At 41.8% G+C, this 19,391-nt stretch overlaps 1 protein-coding gene across 7 annotated transcripts in view; it reads left to right on the top strand.

Annotated features, from left to right (window-relative positions):
- The window catches only part of MAEA (macrophage erythroblast attacher), a 218,616-nt gene that overhangs the window by 46,821 nt on the left and 152,404 nt on the right, over positions 1-19,391 (top strand). For all 7 annotated transcript variants that reach the window (XM_029592692.1, XM_029592682.1, XM_029592680.1 and 4 more), the window contains one exon: positions 1,615-1,818. In XM_029592692.1, coding sequence (XP_029448552.1) covers positions 1,615-1,818 — 204 coding nt within the window. The remainder of the gene's footprint in view (positions 1-1,614; positions 1,819-19,391) is intronic.

The raw sequence follows: 19,391 nt of genomic DNA, 5'->3' as shown, positions 1-19,391 counted from the left end.
AAATAATAATAAAAAAAACAACAAAGCAGCACATACCTTGGTAGAGGTTTGAAGTTTTGGAGATGGCTTTAAGAGTTTCTGCAGTGGGTATTTGGCTCTCTGACTTATTTATTTTATTTATTTTTATTTATTTAATTTTATATACCGGCAACCGTTTGCACATCGTGCCGGTTTACAGATAACTTAAAACAAGGATATATATAGGCAAAGCCTTTACAAGGAACATTGTGTAACCTAGAACATAGTAACAGATCAATAACTAAATAAATAGGGGAGGGAGGGGAGGGGGGTGCATGACTGTGGGCCTTGGACTTGCATGACTGTGTGACTTGCATGACTGTGCATAACTGTGTGACTTGCATGACTGTGCATGACTGTGTGACTGTGTGACTGTGCATGACTGTGTGACTGTGCATGACTGTGTGACTGTGTGACTTGCATGACTGTGGGCCTTGGACCTAATTGAAGATGTCCAGGATAGGCTTGCTGACATGCCTTGCAATGGGGACATTCAATGAAATGGTGGCTCAAATGAGACCACTGTGCTATGCTTCGAATCCTCTCCAGTGCTATTCCAAATTCACCCTCCTCTTCTAGGAGGTTTTTGCTTGGAGCACTGAGGAGACCTTTCTATTCTTTTCGGTGCCTTGTTCCCATCAATAGCAGGGAACTTCCTCTTGCTGTCTACAACAAAGGATCCTAAAGCCACAGCCAACTTCCCAGCCAAAACCTGGGACGGGATTTTGATCGGACCAAGGAGGGCATAGCAAAAGTTCTAGTATTCATACCAGAGAACCGTCCTGCTTGGGTGGCTGGGAGAGAAGACAAGCTGAGGTTTTATGTAAATCGTCTGCCCAAAATAATTTTGGACAAATGGGCTCTCAACATAGTGAAGAATGAAAACAAATTACATCTATTGGAAAACCTGCCAAATTGTTGATCTAGAAGCTCTTAGTCTGCTTCTCAGCAATTTTTGCTGTGTATAACCCTTAGCTTTTTTTTACCATTGCAATATTCAGGCAATAAAACAATCTTTAGCAATACTCCTTTGCTTATAGGAGAGATGCCACAAACCAGGTTCAGCACTATATTTAAGAATCTTAATGTAGAAATATGAGAACTGAGCTTAATTGAGGCTATTGTATGAATAAAAACTGCTATTTCTTGATTCAGACTGAAATTTTTGGTTTGTAATGTTACTCATATGTAAATCTTGATTGGTACAGTGATTCTTGTGATGGTTCACTATATTAGTCACCACTAGATCATACTGTTGCGCAACAGATATCTATCTACCTGTCTTCAGGTATGTATGGTTTAGTCATCCTGTAGATTTTCTTTTCTAACTATTTTCCTGTAAATGCATAAAATGAGAGCTTAATTTTTAAAACTATTTTATAAAACAATTAACTGACCACTTTTTTTTTTAAATGAGCTATTGAGAGAGAGTTGAGACTTTCTTGGCAATGCTGCACTCAATTTTTTGGTAGTATTTTCTATCTGTTACTCTGAACATCCTTGAGGATGACTTTTTTCTCTTAAAAACTCAGTGGGGATCAATGTAGTCTATTGTAGATACATTTATACTATGTTCTTTGTCTTTTTTTTTAATAGGCAGTTGAATCAATTCAGGCTGAAGATGAGAGTGCAAAACTTTGTAAACGTAGGATTGAGCACCTTAAAGAACACAGCAGTGACCAACCTGCTGCTGCTAACATGTGGAAGAAAAAACGTATGGACCGTATGATGGTGGAACATCTCTTACGTTGTGGCTACTACAACACTGCTGTAAAACTAGCCAGACAAAGTGGTATTGAAGTAAGTTGTTTCTGAATGATGTAGTAAAAGATCAGTTACCTCTGTTAATGATCTTTAAAATATTGTATAGTTTGCTATTCTGATAGTCTTTAAGGTTTTGCGTAGCAAATGGGTTTGGGAGTGAAGATGCCTAATGGCATCTATTTCTTGCTGGTTATATTTAGAATTATTATTTCTGTAATATAACTGAATTCCTCTGGTCTGGCTCTGTGGCAGTATTATACATTTGTCTATGCAGAACACCTGAGCTTAAATTCCTTAAGTCTTCAACTCCGTGGGGTAGGCCAAGATGAGCGTGTTATGGAGGGAGCGCCCACAGCATATGGGGAAAGGAAGTCTTATGTGTCAATAGCAATGGCAGAAATTATTTAGGCAGTGCTTGCCTATAGGAATTGCAATTGCATTCGGTGAGCAGTTTCCAATCAAGGTTTGTTGGTTTTCCAGTTTTGTAGAGTACAAGTGGATTTCTTGACTGTGACCATGTATTAATTTCTTGGTTTTCAAAAGATCTAGAGAAGCACAATTCCTTTAAACTTTGAAAGTATTTAGGCTCTTAGCCAAAAGTTGGCATTAAATCATTCTTTAAAAGTTTTTTTTTTTTTTTTGTTCGTTCTGTAAAGGGTATCGTATATACTTGTGTATAAGTAGATCTCATGGATCTTACAAATTCTTACTATGATTCACAACTTGATACACAATACTTAAGTGTTGGCTAATTTGATTGGTATTATCAGTTCTTACCAGACTGTAAAAATAGATGTATGCTTAACTTAAAGAAGAACAGGCTTATTTGGAAAAGTATAAACTTTTACAAGTACTTATGTGCTGCTTTGAATGTTTAAATGCCATTGAGAGAGTAATCAAATGACTACCAAAGTTCCTGTGGTAACAATTAACAGAAAATAAAAGCAATGGATGTAAGGAAGAAGGTAAAATAGGTAATGGGAGGGAAGAGGCAGTTAATGGAACTTGGGAAAGGAGATTCCTAGCAGTGACCATAACAGAATATGTTGTTCAGATACGAGCCTCTGAATGTTCTGTAGCTAATACACTAGAATCATGGATACATTTTTGCAGAATTCACAGGTCATGCCTACTTTCTAAATAAACTTTTTAAAAGTAAATAAAGCTGTAAAAGTATGTCAGAAATGGCTAGATCATTCAGTTTCTCTGTTTGTACAAAACTAGATCAATAAATCAAAACAGTTTGTAATGTAGTTAAGGACCAGATTTAGCAAGCATTTCTCCCATAAAACATAATGGGGAAAACCCTTTTGTATATATGGTATAAGGATGTAGCATGGGCACATTGACTGTAGAAATCTGAAAGTTATTCTGTATTCTAGGTGCTTTCAAAATAGTTGCAAATTAAGTTTTGCTCCTTGAACCAACCAGCTTGGGGATGTGATGGAGGCAGCATACAGTCTTTGTTGGGGAGAGGTTCTCCATCTTTATACGATAGAGAGATTACTGACTGGCTCGAGTAATTGTAAGTAGTTCATCAGGAAACGGAATGTTTCAGGCCTTCCAGCCAGAGGACTGCTATTATGATGGCTAAGCTCAACAAAAGAGGTTGTAAATGGAGACACTGGCATTTTAGCTTTGTCAGGGACTGATTCAGATGGACTTGAAAGCCAAAAGGAGCAGGATGATGCAGTTGAGCCCCCCTCCAAAAAAATACTTTTGGAATCTTGTTTCACATGCCAGAATAACTCTGTGATAAGAACATAAGAACATAAGAAAATGCCATACTGGGTCAGACCAAGGGTCCATCAAGCCCAGCATCCTGTTTCCAACAGTGGCCAATCCAGGCCATAAGAACCTGGCAAGTACCCAAAAACTAAGTCTATTCCATGTAACCATTGCTAATGGCAGTGGCTATTCTCTAAGTGAACCTAATAGCAGGTAATGGACTTCTCCTCCAAGAACTTATCCAATCCTTTTTTAAACACAGCTATACTACCTGCACGAACCACATTCTCTGGCAACAAATTCCAGAGTTTAATTGTGCGTTGAGTAAAAAAGAACTTTCTCCGATTAGTTTTAAATGTGCCCCATGCTAACTTCATGGAGTGTCCCCTAGTCCTTCTACTATCTGAAAGAGTAAATAACCGATTCACATCTACCCGTTCTAGACCTCTCATGATTTTAAACACCTCTATCATATCCCCCCTCAGTCGTCTCTTCTCCAAGCTGAAAAGTCCTAATCTCTTTAGTCTTTCCTCATAGGGGAGTTGTTCCATTCCCCTTATCATTTTGGTAGCCCTTCTCTGTACCTTCTCCATCACAATTATATCTTTTTTGAGATGCGGCGACCAGAATTGTACACAGTATTCAAGGTGCGGTCTCACCATGGAGCGATACAGAGGCATTATGACATTTTCCGTTTTATTCATCATTCCTTTTCTAATAATTCCCAACATTCTGTTTGCTTTTTTGACTGCCGCAGCACACTGAACCGACGATTTCAATGTGTTATCCACTATGACACCTAGATCTCTTTCTTGGGTTGTAGCACCTAATATGGAACCCAACATCGTGTAATTATAGCATGGGTTATTTTTCTCTATATGCATCACCTTGCACTTTTCCACATTAAATTTCATCTGCCATTTGGATGCCCAATTTTCCAGTCTCACAAGGTCTTCCTGCAATTTATCACAATCTGCTTGTGATTTAACTACTCTGCACAATTTTGTGTCATCTGCAAATTTGATTATCTCACTCGTCGTATTTCTTTCCAGATCATTTATAAATATATTGAACAGTAAGGGTCCCAATACAGATCCCTGAGGCACTCCACTGTCCACTCCCTTCCACTGAGAAAATTGCCCATTTAATCCTACTCTCTGTTTCCTGTCTTTTAGCCAGTTTGCAATCCACGAAAGGACATCGCCACCTATCCCATGACTTTTTACTTTTCCTAGAAGCCTCTCATGAGGAACTTTGTCAAACGCCTTCTGAAAATCCAAGTATACTATATCTACCGGTTCACCTTTATCCACATGTTTATTAACTCCTTCAAAAAAGTGAAGCAGATTTGTGAGGCAAGACTTGCCCTGGGTAAAGCCATGCTGACTTTGTTCCATTAAACCATGTCTTTCTATATGTTCTGTGATTTTGATGTTTAGAACACTTTCCACTATTTTTCCTGGCACTGAAGTCAGGCTAACCGGTCTGTAGTTTCCCGGATCGCCCCTGGAGCCATAAAGTTAAGAATTGCAGGTAAAGCAATTATATGGCAATATAATTATTCTTTAGTCAGCACCCCTCTGTAGAGAAATGGCTGTGTTCTAAATTGCCCTAGAAGTGAATGATGATTTAGAGGTTTTTGTGTTATACCCTCAATTCTCTACGTGTGTCCTCTACTGAGATTTTTAGTAATTTTTTTTTTTTTTTTTTTTACAGATGTAGAGAATAAAATTCAGCATCTTATTAGGAAGAAATTTATCTGAATATAAGTACTTGTATGAAATATTTATTCTCTATGAATTTTTTAAAAAATTATGCAGAATAGTTTTGTCAGGATAGCTGTGAGGGAACAAGCGGTGATCTCCTGACACAAACCTGGACTGACTCAGCCTTTCTTTAAAACACTTTATCTTTATTCAGCACTTTAACATTCCCTCATTAGTAGACTGCCTTTACCTTCAAAACAGTGTACTGCAATTATTCACAGTAAGTCCCGCTTCTCTCAGTACTCATACAGCTTTGTTACAGCTCAGTGTTTGGAAAGCAATATTCTACAGGAGCTGCCTTCCTCCTGGAGACCTGGGCCTTGTCTGACTATATCCCCAACTGGGTCCCAGCTCTTATTCCCCCCCCCCTGCTGGGCCCCACCCATAGAGCACTCTCTCACAAGGGGAATTAAGGTGGACCAGGCATCCTGCTTGGTCCTGCACCAATTTAAGGGGGAACATAGGGGCACTACCTCACATGCTACATAAGAGCAAACAACCCAGTATACATTACAGAGAACTTTAGTGGGGGTTGCCCATGACATCCATTTCTTTGCCTGTATTCTTACCCAGATTTCTTCTTCTTCTGGTGTTTAACTTTATTTTCAAACGGATTTGTTTCCCCCTTTCATACTCTTATGTGCAGTAAGCTCATTTTTTGGGGGATGGAGTGGGGGGGTATTTAATAAAAATATTTTAGGTGTGTAGAATAAATCTATTGATTATATAAAACAGGTCTCAAATACTTCTGTAAGTTTGTCCTCAGATTCAAACAACTTGTTCTATGTCATGTATTGCTATACAATGGATATAAAATTGAGTCAGACGACATTCATAAATAGGTACAAATTTCAGTTTAATATTGATACTATTAAAATTTCAAAATACTATTATCAGCTTTAATCTGCACCCTTGATCCTTGTCTGCTATATGAAATGCTTTTTGATTTGGTGCCCTCTTATATTGGAATCATTATAGCAATTTTTAATGCTTTTTTTTCTTTCTTTGGTTCATCGAGAAAACATCTTCTTACATAAGAACATAGGAAATTGCCATGCTGGGTCAGACCAAGGGCCCATCAAGCCCAGCATCCTGTTTCCAACACAGGCCAATACCAACAGCAGGGGAAATGCAGTTAATCAATAATTCCCCACAGCTTCAGAATTGTTTCATGAAATATGCACTTTTTATTGTATTAGCGGCATCTCCATTGCTTAGAGAGGCACAGTTTTAAGTAGGGTCCCCCGACATGGACCTGTATTTTGCCAAACGCAGCTGCATTGGGAGGGACTTTGAAACAGGGTTCATCAGCTATAACATGAAGAAAAATTAACAAAATAGTAAAGGGGACTCTTAATAAAAGGATCCAATATTAGAATTTTATTAGTGAAGCTAAGCAGATGCTACTAAGGTTCCAGGCGAGAGGGTACCCTCGACTTATACTTCATAGAGCCTTTAAAAGTGCATTATATGCAAATCGTGACTACTTGTTTTAGCCGCAAAATAGATCTGATGAATGCATAAATTGCATTTTGCCCTACTCAACCCATATACACAATGTGACCTCAATTATTAAACACTATTGGCCAATACTATCTACTTCCAGAATATTTGATGTCCCTATCCGTTTTTCATTTTGTAGGGGTCGAAATCTGAGGGATATTGTGGTTCATTCACACTTCCATGACCAGTTGCAGTCTAATTCTGAACGGTCTTCGGGCCATGCACCCTGTGGGCACTACTCGGTTTGCCCCCTTTCAGCCTCCATGTCCACTTTTGAACATCCCATCTCTCATGCTAAATTCAAACTGGAATTTACCTCTACATGTCAGATCCAGGGAGTCATTTATTTCATTTTATGCCCCTGTTCTAAACTGTATGTGGGGAAAACTTCCCGTCCAATCCGGACCCGAATCATAGAACACCGCTCCAACATTAGAAATAGTCGGGAGATGGCCCCCTGGTATCTCACTGGATTAAGTTAGGCCATGTTGAAAGTGAGTTAAGGTTTTTTGTTATCGATGTAGTGCCCTTACCACCCCGGGGCGGTAATTTCTCTGAAATTTTGATTCGTCGGGAACAGAAGTGGATTTTTAAATTGAATAGCTTGGCTCCCCACGGACTGAACTGTGAGATTGAATGGCGTTACTTTCTTTTACAATATTTCTTCATATATTCTGCTACCTCGATGCTTTAGTACAAGTGTGGTTAATTTCATCCTTACTGTATTTTCCACTTATGTTCTCTTATTAGTTGTATGTAACTGTTTAGCGAAAGTGTATTAGACTCTGCTTCTGCTGTATATCTCATATCTGCCTTTCCATTGGTCGTATGTAATGCTGATGTGCCTTGATTGGCTGAATTTTTTGCGCCATTTTTTGGTACCTTTAAACGCTGAGTCTTACCGGCACTGCCCGCTCTCCTTGCGAATCAAATGAATGCACAGCATTGAAAAGGTATGTGTGCTGTAAATTTTAAAATGTTGTTTAATATTGGATCCTTTTATTAAGAGTCCCCTTTACTATTTTGTTAATTTTTCTTCATGTTATAGCTGATGAACCCAGTTTCAAAGTCCCTCCCGATGCAGCCGCGTTTGGCGAAACATGGGTCCGTGTCGGGGAGGCCTGCTTAAAACTGTGCCTCTCTAAGCAATGGAGTTGCCGCTAATAAAATAAAAAGTGCATATTTCATGAAACAATTCTGAAGCTATGGGGACTTATTGAATTAACTGCATTTCCCCTGCTGTTGGTATTGAATACTTGAAGTGCAGTTTCCTGCTCCTTCATTTCTGTTGTGGATTTCTCCAACAGAGGCCAAACCAGGCCACAAGAACCTGGCAATTACCCAAATACCAAGAAGATCTCATGCTACTGATGCAATTAATAGCAGTGGCTATTCCCTAAGTAAACTTGATTAATAGCAGTTAATATACTTCTTCTCCAAGAACTTATCCAAACCCTTTTTGAACCCAGCTACACTAACTGCACTAACCACGTCTTCTGGCACAAATTCCAGAGCTTAATTGTGTGTTGAGTGAAAAAGAATTTTCTTTGATTAGTCTTAAATGTGCTACTTGCTAACTTCATGGAATGCCCCCTAGTCCTCCTATTATCCGAAAGTGTAACTATCCGATTCACATCTACTCGATCAAGACTCTCATGATCTTAAAAACCTGTATCATATCCCCCCTTAGCCGTCACTTCTCCAAGCTGAACAGCCCTAACCTCTTCAGCCTTTCCTCGTAGGGGAGCTGTTCCAACCCTTTTATCATTTTGGTTGCCCTTCTCTGTACCTTCTCCATCGCAACTATATCTTTTTTGAGATGTGGCAACCAGAATTGTACACAGTATTCAAAGTGCGATCTCATCATGGAGTGTGATACAGAGGCATTATGACATTTTCTGTTTTTTTTTTTGTCAAAATACTTTTTATTAACAGGGAAGGCAGCCGTCAGAGGCATCAAACAGTAAATTGCAAACAGTGTAAACAGTAGCAAACCAGTACAGTGTCATTAACAGTAAGAACACCGAAGCCCCACACTTCTGTCCAACCCTGATTTTCCATTTACATTAGAAACCACGCCCACCTTCCAACCCGCCTCCCCCCATCCCTACAACCAAGATTCATTCATACCACAGACATCCAACATTCACACCCTATCCCCTACCCCCCCCCCAAATGAGGACCAATTAGACACGTAACCATGAAGTCGAAGTCCATCTTGCAACTCCGCAGGGAAGGTGGAGACACAGGCATCCCAGCTTGCACAGTAAGTCTTGTCCGGTTTCTGGTTGCCGGCCAAAAAATCCAGGCGTTCCAGTTGCATCAACGAAGCCATTCGGTTAACCCAGGTAGTAAGTGATGGCACTGCCGCCGGCTCCGTTCAATCCGCCAGGGCAGTGCGACAGGCCATCATAATAGCTACAAGCTCAAATTTAGCCTTCGAGTGGCCGCCGGGGAGAGTACTTAGCGTTGGGCTGTGCAATATCACAGAACCTCTAACGCTGAAGGGAACTCCAGTGCAGGTACCGATCACTGCCAGAACAGCCGTCCAAAATGGTTGAAGTGACTGGCAAGCAAAGAGCCAGTATAACAGGGTACCTTCCGTTGTGCCACACTTGATACATAAAGGGGACGTGGCCAGCCGCATCTGGAACCGGCGAACATCATAATAAACACAGTGCAAGATTTTAAACTGCACCTTGCGGTGGCCAGTGTCAGGTAGCAGCAGTAAAACAAGCTGTTAGCTGAGCCCCAATAATAGGGGAATCCAGTGTTTTGGACCACCGAGTGGCCAGGCGGGCCACATGATCAGCAGTGCGAAGCTTCTGCCCCAATTTTTTCCATCCAGTGATAGTATTAGTTAGTTAGGCAGTATCAAAGATGGCATTTGCAAACTTGAGTTCTGCCTCCACCTCAGCGGACATCCAGGCGAAGGACCGCAGATCATGACGGGCCTGAAGAAAAGCATAGAACTGTTTCGTCGAAAGTTGGTAAGTTCGAACCAACGTAGCGAAGTCCATCAAAAGACAAGAGGCAGGGTCATACATATGAAATGCAAACATTATCCCACTGTCCGCCCAAGACTGAAATGTAGCATCACTTTCTCGCCCCGGCAGAAATTCCACATTCTGTACAAAAGGAAGCAACAGGGACCAAACTCCAGGCATATTGCTTAGTCTGCGCACCCACCTCCATGCCTTTATGCATATAAATGTTTCAAGTTCCGTGGAATCCACACTCCTAAGTATTTGAATTGATCAGGGGCCCATTGAAAGGGGAAGGGGCCCACCCAGGTACCAGGCAGGTGAGCATTTAAGGCCAGGGCCTCTGATTTAGTGTAATTTATTTTAAGGCCCGCCACCACCTGGAATTGATCAAATATGTGAACAATAACTGGCACACTAGTACGCGGTCTGCCGACGAACAACAGGATGTAGTCCGCAAACAGAGCCACTTTTAAGGGGTGACCCCCCTCCCCAATACTAATGCCACTAAAAGTTTTTTCCCCCCACAGATGGATGGCCAAAGGCTCCAGGGCCAAAACGAACAATAGGGGAGAAAGAGGGCAGCCCTGTCTGACCCCGCAGGGTATTGAAAAAGCCTCCATAGGCAGCCCATTAAGCAATATAGTGGGGTTCTGGTTACAATTTCGGGTTCCTATCCATTGTAGATAGGAACCCGAAAACCATATTTTTGCAACACCCAGAACATATATTCCCATGATAACGAATCAAAGGCCTTTTCGGCATCTAAACTCAGGATCAGTGCTTCTGCTTCTGCTTGGTAACTAAGTGTTGCCAAAAGACACCATATATTTCGCACTCTCTGGCGGCCAACCACAAACCCAGTTTGATCCTCATGGATAAGATCAGGTAAAATAGTATTTAACCTGGCTGAGAGTACTGATGCATGGATTTTGTTATTCAATTCACATTCAAAAACCCCCTTTTTGAATTATTTTCAGTGAAGTCTTTAAACACTCAATAGGTCACAAACTGTGAATCTGGTCATTCAGAATTCAAATACTATTCATACAGGAGGCTGCCGGATCTGTATGTTGACCCAGACTAGCCGCACTGCTTAAATTAGCTGACTTCATAAAACGATTTTAAAAGTCCCGACTTATCTGATAATAGTTGACAACCCGAAGTGGCCACGTTTCTTAGTGTAGTTTGTTCGTTTTTTTTCTTTTTTCTTTTTAAATATCATAAACAGCTGACTTCATAAAACGATTTTAAAAGTCCCGACGTATCTGATAATAGTTGACAACCCGAAGTGGCCACGTTTCAGGTCCGCGAACAGACCTTTCTTCAGAGGATGTTATCCTGTTTAATGTTCAGTCGGTGTACCAAAAGTCCTCTGTTGGTATTACATTCTTTTTTCAAAAAGACGCCATCACGCGTTCAATATTGTTGGAACGCTAACAACTAACCCTCTCTACCCACCTCGCATGACTTTGAACTGCAAGCATCTTTACTTAGGAAAAGATTTTTGGAGCGAGGGTATCCACAATCAGCGATTAAGAAGGCCTACAAACGGGCCAAATACTCTGACAGACAGACTCTTTTGCAATACAAGCCCTCCAAACAAGATCCACAGCTTGTCTGTGTACTCAAACACTCAGTAGCTACCAGTGCTATTTCTACCTCAATAAGCCGTCATTGGCATATACTGGCTCTCCATGATATCTTCAAGGATACACCATTGATCGTTACCACTCGGGGAGTTAACATCAAAGACAAGTTAGTACATGCACAGTGTTTGATGTCATCAGGGGAAACATTTGAAGGACATAGATGTTGTGGACAGTGTCCTCATTGCATCAATAGTATTGATGGTCAGATGTGGCAAGAACCGATTACAGGCTATCGGGTCTATCGTAAATTTGACACTACCTGTAATTCTGATCACGTTGTCTATGCAATTATTTGCCCATGTCCTCGTGTATATGTGGGTAGGACCACCCGCAAATTAAGAATAAGACTCAATGAACACAAGTCAAAATTGCACACAGCTACATTGTCAGCTCCTATAGTCACGCATTGTGTACAGCAAGGTCATTTATTCAGCGCATTAAAATGGACTGTCATTGATCATGTGCCAATATCTCTGAGAGGTGGCGATCGGGAAAGGTTACTGACTAAACGCGAAGCTTTTTGGATTTTTACACTCAAGACACAGGCAGCTTCGGGTTTGAATGAAGAGCTAGAATGGATCTCATTGATTTAAACTCATACGTGGTGATGTATTTGTTATTCTCCACCCTCTGGGATCTGAATGAAGCATTGAAGTGGTTTTTAAATGAATGGAGCACCACAATGGACTTTAAATGAATTTATTAATTACGTCACTACGTTCACAGCAACGAGCATTGTGATTGGCAGTTGAATTATCTGTGTATCCGGTTTAAAAGTAGAGAGGGTTAGTTGTTAGCGTTTCAACAATATTGAACGCGTGATGGCGTCTTTTTGAAAAAAGAATGTAATACCAACAGAGGACTTTTGGTACACCGACTGAACATTAAACAGGATAACATCCCCTGAAGAAAGGTCTGTTCGCGGACCTGAAACGTGGCCACTTCGGGTTGTCAACTATTATCAGATAAGTCGGGACTTTTAAAATCGTTTTATGAAGTCAGCTGTTTATGATATTTAAAAAGAAAAAAGAAAAAAAACGAACAAACTACACTAAGAAAATGGATAGAGGTGTTTGAACTGGTTGCACATTTCTTAAAAATTGGATGGAGGAGGCATGGTTTATGATTATACGCACAAATTAGAGTTCACCCTGGTTGGGGTTTTAAACTCGTATATATGAAACCTGCCCTCCATCTTCTAAAAATTGTTTTGTCTAATTTAAGCAGTGCGGCTAGTCTGGGTCAACATACAGAACCGGCAGCCTCCTGTATGAATAGTATTTGAATTCTGAATGACCAGATTCACAGTTTGTGACCTATTGAGTGTTTAAAGACTTCATTGAAAATAATTCAGAAAGGGGGTTTTTGAATGTGAATTGGATAATATATTGTAACTCCCAAAAATTTCTTTGGGTGCTTGTTTCTATTATGGATTTTGTTATTGACATTGAGCAGCGAGATGGGCTGGTAGTGATCCTACCTCCAGAGGGTCTTTGTCTGGTTTAGGAAGGACCACAATAACTGATTGGTTGGCGGCCACAGAGAGAGCGTTAGTGTGTAATAAGTTCCCAAAGTAGGTTTGCAGGGGCGCGAGAATAACGAACCTCAATATTTTATAGGATTATGAACCAAACCCATTCTGCCCGGCGGCCTTAATTAGCTTCAATCTCTGAATCACGGAATACATTTCCTGGGTAGTAATGGGGCGATTTAGGGCATTGAGATCATCATTCTGTATATGGGGCCACGGAAGCCCTTGGAACAAAGCCTCAGCTGCCTTTGTATTCATAGGCATAACTCCATACAGCATTTTATAATACTCTATAAACCGAGCCGCTATCGCGGCAGGGGCATTCTGGTGGGCGCCTCGCCTGTCCTTAATACCCGCTACAGACATCCGCACCCCCCTCGGGCGCACCAAATGAGACATTAGGCGACTGGCCCAATTACCATACTTGTAAAGTTGATACCAATAATACCTAAGGGATTTCGAAGCTCTGTGATGCAATAAGCTATTTAACACTTCCCGAGCCGTATCCAGAGAAGCCTTGGCTTCTGGTGAGAAATCCACCATATGGGCGCTCTGGGCTGCCTTAAGGACCCCAGTGAGTCTAAGGATTTCCGCATTACATTGCCTATTTCTTTTAGCCACATAAGCTATTACAGCCCCCTGCATCACCACCTTCCCAGCCTCCCACACTGTCGCAGGGGTGACCTCAGGGGTATTATTTATTTATTTATTTATTTGAAGCTTTTATATACCGAGGTTTAGCGCATGCCTTCACCCCGGTTTACATTGAAACGAAACAATGATACATAGAACAAGTAGTGAAACAAAAGTATATGCATATAACAGGTTATGGAGCAGGTTGTAACAGGAAATAACTAAAATAGTTTAAGCCAAATAACGAAAATGAATATAGAAACGAAAAACGAGGAAGGTATATACAAACTCATGCTCTAAATACAAGAAAGTATGAGTGGGAAATGAAGGAAAGAAGGGGGGGGGAATGGGTGGGAGGTAGGGGTCGGGGGGATAGAGGGGGAGGCAGTGGGAGGAGGAAGGGGTAAATATCTGCGGAAAAGAGAAGAGGGGAGAAGGAGGTGGAGGCTTAAGGCATCACAATTGTAATTTGCTTAAGTCATCATTGAAAGTCTGGCTGAAGATCCAGGTTTTCAGTTCTTTTTTGAATGATTTATTATCGATGATATTGGTGAGGTAGTATGGTAGGGCATTCCAGAGTTTTGGCCCAGCTATGGAGAGAGCTCTATTTCTGGTGTTCGTAAGCTTTGCCATGGGATATGTGGGTATTTCGAGAAGTCGTTTGTCAGAAGTTCTGGTGTTCTGTTGAGGTTTGTGGGGGTGGAACATTTTACTGACTGCGGAGTTATCTGTATTGTGTACTGCGTCGTGGATGATCGTCAGGGTTTTGTATTCTATTCTCTGAATGATTGGTAGCCAGTGTAGACTTTTTAATACTGGGGTGATGTGATCCGATTTTTTATTTCCGGTCAGTACTCTAGCAGTGGCATTTTGCAGTAACTGTAGTGGTTTTATGGTGGATTTGGGGAGACCTAGTAACATTGAGTTGCAATAGTCTAGGCTGCTGAAGATCAGGGATTGTAGTACTGTTCGGAATTCCTGATGGTGGAGGAGCGGTTTTAGGTGTTTTAGTACATGAAGTTTATAGAAACCTTCCTTGGTTTTGGTTGCTATGTTTGTTTTTAGGTTAAGATGTTTGTCGATCCATACGCCGAGGTCCTTTGTTAAGTTTTTTAGAGGTATGGAGATGATATTATTGTGGGCTATGTACTCTTTCCAACAATCCTGTAAGTATTTGTGAAACTCCTTATCCAGATAAAGATCAGGCCGCATCCGCCACGAGAACGGGGGACGAGGACCCTGCCCACATTGTAAGGTTATGGCGACTGGAGCATGGTCAGAAAGGGAAATAGTCCCAATAGTAGCGTCTTTTACCTTGGAGAATCACTGATCTGAGACCAACAAGTAATCTAACCTAGAGTAGGTGTGGTCCGGGTTAGAAAAAAAGGTAAAATCCCTGTCTTGAGGGTGAAGGATCCGCCAAACATCCAATAAATGTAATTCTTTGCACAAAGGTTTAACCCCCATGGTTAGGTCGGATACAGAGATAGGTTTGGGTGGGTTATTATCTAGGTGTCTATTAGCGACGATATTAAAATCACCACCTAATATCAAACTATAGTCTGAAAAGTCCGCCAGTAAACTGATCAGGGTGGCAAAAAACCCAGGGGAGTATACATTTGGGGCATAAACATTGCAGAAAGCAATTTTCTGCCGGTATAAAGTTCCTGCCACGATAATGTAGCGACCTTCGTCATCCTGACAGATGCGCATCAGCTGAAATGGTAAATTCTTATGAACAAGGATGGCAACTCCCCTTTGGCGCCTGTTGTAGGAAGAATAATAGCATTGGCCCACCCAATCTCTCCATAACTTAGCGTGTTCGCCGTCCCCCAGGTGGGTTTCCTGCAGGTATGCCACCTGCGCTTTCATGCGCTTAAACATGGTATTCAATTTAGTAAGCTTTATCGGGGAGTGGATGCCATCCACGCTCAATGAAATAATTTTAACTTGCGCCATAGTACAAAAAAAGTAGTAGGTGTAGTAAATGGAGCCTGCTAAGGCCCCCTGTCACATAAACCATGGTATCCCCTCGGCCTCCCAGCCTACGCCTTGGGGAATAAAATGCAAACAATGGCACACGTCTTACTGAAAACTCAAGATTCCCACCCAACATATCTTCCCTTACCCAATCCGCTCCCCCCACCCCCAACCCCCTCATACTACCACACACACCCACAGTCATACCAAACAGTCACACAACTCTTACCCCTAACATACACTACAAACTCTGCTCCAAGAGGTATAAGTTGAACCCTAGCTGACTGCAGTGCCAGAACCCGGATCCCCCAGCCATCGCTCGAGTTAGTCTGCAAGAGTAATCAAGAAAGTGTCAGCTAAGCTGGTCAGAGATATATCCATAGGTGTCAAATAACTGTGGAAGAAGAAAAAAGAAAAGGCAATTCACAATAGAAAACAGTGTCCTCGACACGACCAGGAAGCCAGGCGATGTGGTGTAGCAAACAACTGTAAACAAGGCCTGATCACCTTCCAGAGGTCGTACCACCGAAGAAAAAAGTATCCAGATAGCCATCTGAGCACACGCCCTAGGGAGGCCGCTGTTGATGGCAGAGGGCGAAGCAGAATCCCCCGCACAACCAATTGTAACGAAACAGTTGAACCAATCAAATGAGGTATCTGCTTCCCCGCACGGAAGCATTATTCGCTTCAATCTGCTCCAGTCTGTGGTAGGGTTGCGAGGAATCCGCCCGCCGCCTCTTTTGAGGAAAGAACAGAGTTTTTTTATTTTCATGGTGGACTCACAGTTTTGCTGGGTATAACAAGGCAAACTTGATGCCCCGCTTGTGTAGCGCAGTGCAGGCTGGGGCCATTAATTTCTGCTGCGCCGCTGTACTGGCAGAGAAATTATTGAACAGCAACAACAGACGGCCTTTATATTCCAGCACCTCCTTCTGCCGATAAGCCCTCAGGAGCTGGGTTTTGTGATCCCAGTTTAAAATCTGAGCCATAACAGGACACTGCCGCCCCTGGCTGTCGCGAAGAGGGCACACCCGGTGCACTCGCTCACACTGGAGGTGCCTGCAGCCAGCTCCAGCCCGACCTGCTGTGGGAGCCAGTTCTCCACCAGATCCCTCAGCTCACCCTCCTTCACTTCCTTGGGGAGGCCAATAATTTTTAAATTTTCTCCAGTCCCGGTTCTCCTGCTCCTTCATTTTGGCCAGCAGCTCCCTTTGTCGGCCCTGAAGATCTGCCACGTGATGTTCCGAGGCTGCTAACTGGTCCCCCCAAATCAGAAATAGTACCTTCAGCGGTGTCAAGGCGTTTGGAGTGCCCCTTAACTGAAGATTTTATATCGTCCATTGCAGTTTGAAGCCGAATTAGTCTGCTATCCAGGGCATCTGTGACACTCTGGAAGATTTTCTGTAGCGGTTCTTTGGTAACAGTAGCCATCACGGGTTCTGCATTCGGGGCCACCGCTGCCATTTTGACGGCACGCGGGTGGTGCGGTCGGCGCTCTAATCTGCCGTGGGTGCCGTTTTTTCGCATTCCCCGCGTAACTGCACTCATCGGCGGGGGCTGTAGCACATCCAGCAGCCAATCGGGGGTAGGAGAGGCGAGAACGAGCGGTGAAGCGCTGATTATTTTAAGGTATTTGGGAGCGGGGCCACGGAGCACTTTCCCCCTGTTTCCGCCTCTTCTACGTCATCGCCGGAAGTCGACATTTTCCGTTTTATTAACCATTCCCTTCCTAATAATTCCTAACATTGTTTGCTTTTTTGACTGCTGCAGCACACTGAGCCGACGATTTCAATGTATTATCCACTATGATGCCTAGATCTTTTTCCTGGGTGGTAGCTCCTAATATGGAACCTAAGATCGTGTAACTACAGCAAGGGTTATTTTTCCCTATATGCAACACCTTACACTTGTCCAGATTAAATTTCATCTGCCATTTGAATGCCCAATCTTCCAGTCTTGCAAGGTCCTCCTGTAATGTATCACAATCCGCTTGTGATTTAACTACTCTGAATAATTTTGTATCATCTGCAAATTTGCTAACCTCACTCGTCGTATTCCTTTCCAGTGGTAATCATACACACGTACACACATGTACACACGTCCAAGTACAGATCCCTGAGGCACTCCGCTGTTTACCCTTTTCCACTGAGAAAATTGACTAGTTAATCCTACTCTGTTTCCTGTCTTTTAACCAGTTTGTGATCCATGAAAGGATATTGCCTCCTATCCCATGACTTTTTAGTTTTCTTAGAAGCCTCTCATGAGGGACTTTGTCAAACGCCTTCTGAAAATCCAAATACACTACATCTACCAGTTCACCTTTATCCACGTTTATTAACCCCTTCAAAAAAAATGAAGCAGATTTGATAGGCAAGACTTCCCTTGGGTAAATCCATATTGACTGTGTTCCATTAAACCATGTCTTTCTATATGCTCTATGATTTTGATCCCCTTTAGTGCTGAGCAGGTCAACGCCTACATGTCCACCAGCCCAAACCTGCCTTTGCACCATCTAGAATTGGATCAAATAGATTTGGAATGGGCAGCCTCTCCTGCAACCTCTACCTTGCATAGGTCTGAAACCCCTGGAGTCAAGTTTTAGGCCACAGTGGTAATCTTATCCAGGGTTATTAAATTCTAGACTTAAGTTCAACTAGTTTTCTATTGGTCTGAAACTGAAGAGTCCTGTAACCATGGATACTTATCAGGAGTTCTGTTCTAAAGAGTAATTCATGAAAAGACTATCCATCAGGGCCTTCTCTAGCTCAGGATAGAAATAGGTTTCCAGCTGAAGGTTTCTTTTTTAGACTTTATACAAATGATAGTCCTTTTGACTTGTAGGTTGAGTCCAGATTGCCTCTTCTCAGTGGCCTCAAATACCTGCAGGTCACTTGATTTGCTGGTTATGATCATTCCTTCCCCGCCTTCTTTTACAATATATGTTAAGATGTAGGATACCTCTGTATATCCTGTTAGTAAGAAGGTAGACACAAAATATCATGTTTAAGTAGCTGAAGGATTTGGTAAGCTTTAGTTGCCATTCCAAAGTGTGGAACTCAAATCCATTCTAAATAAAAGCCCAAAAAATTGAAAACCCACACCTGAGAATCACATCCATAAGGACCTCTTTGGTAAGAAAAATACTAGAATGCTGTGCTCCAGTCCTGTAGTGTCTTAGCAAATCTACATAATTTATTTGCACATAATTGTGTAAGGGACTCAGGATTTCACTGAGTTTCTCCTTCAGAAGAAACAGTTGAAGTTTTGGTCACCTGATAGATATAGGTAAACTGAGGTAAGGCGTCTGAAAAACATCTGGTTCATATGACCTAGTATGCTTTTGAAATAGCTTCAAGATACTGCTTTGACTGTTGATGCCTGCATATTCTCATGGCTGTGGGCCTCAGACCTTAGTAAAGATGTGCAGGAAAAGCTTGTAGACATGCCTTGCAGTGAAGGAAACCTGTGAAGTTAAGATCAAGGAAGTAGTGGTGCTCAAAATAAGATCTTGTTACACACAAACTTAATGAAAATAAGTAGGAACAAAAGAATGTTTTCAAAAAACTTTACCAGCAAAATTCACAGAACGCCATTAGCACATTTATAAATTTAAATATTTTATGTAATCAAAATAGGGTTGTGCGGGTATGTAACTTCACCCAACATTTGACCCTAAATCTCATATGCCGTATAGATCAGCACTGATTTTAGAAACTCAGTTCATAAATGTTTACTGACTCATATTTGTCCCAATCTACTTATAATATTCAAAAAGAATCTTGAACCATCTCTGTGCTATAGCCGCAGCATACATCCAGCTTAACATTTTGAA

Source organism: Rhinatrema bivittatum, chromosome 1, assembly GCF_901001135.1.
Source record: "Rhinatrema bivittatum chromosome 1, aRhiBiv1.1, whole genome shotgun sequence".
Taxonomy (NCBI): Eukaryota; Metazoa; Chordata; class Amphibia; order Gymnophiona; family Rhinatrematidae; genus Rhinatrema; species Rhinatrema bivittatum.
The sequence above is the reverse complement of the archived record's forward strand: the minus strand, read 5'-3'. Positions and strand labels throughout refer to the sequence as shown.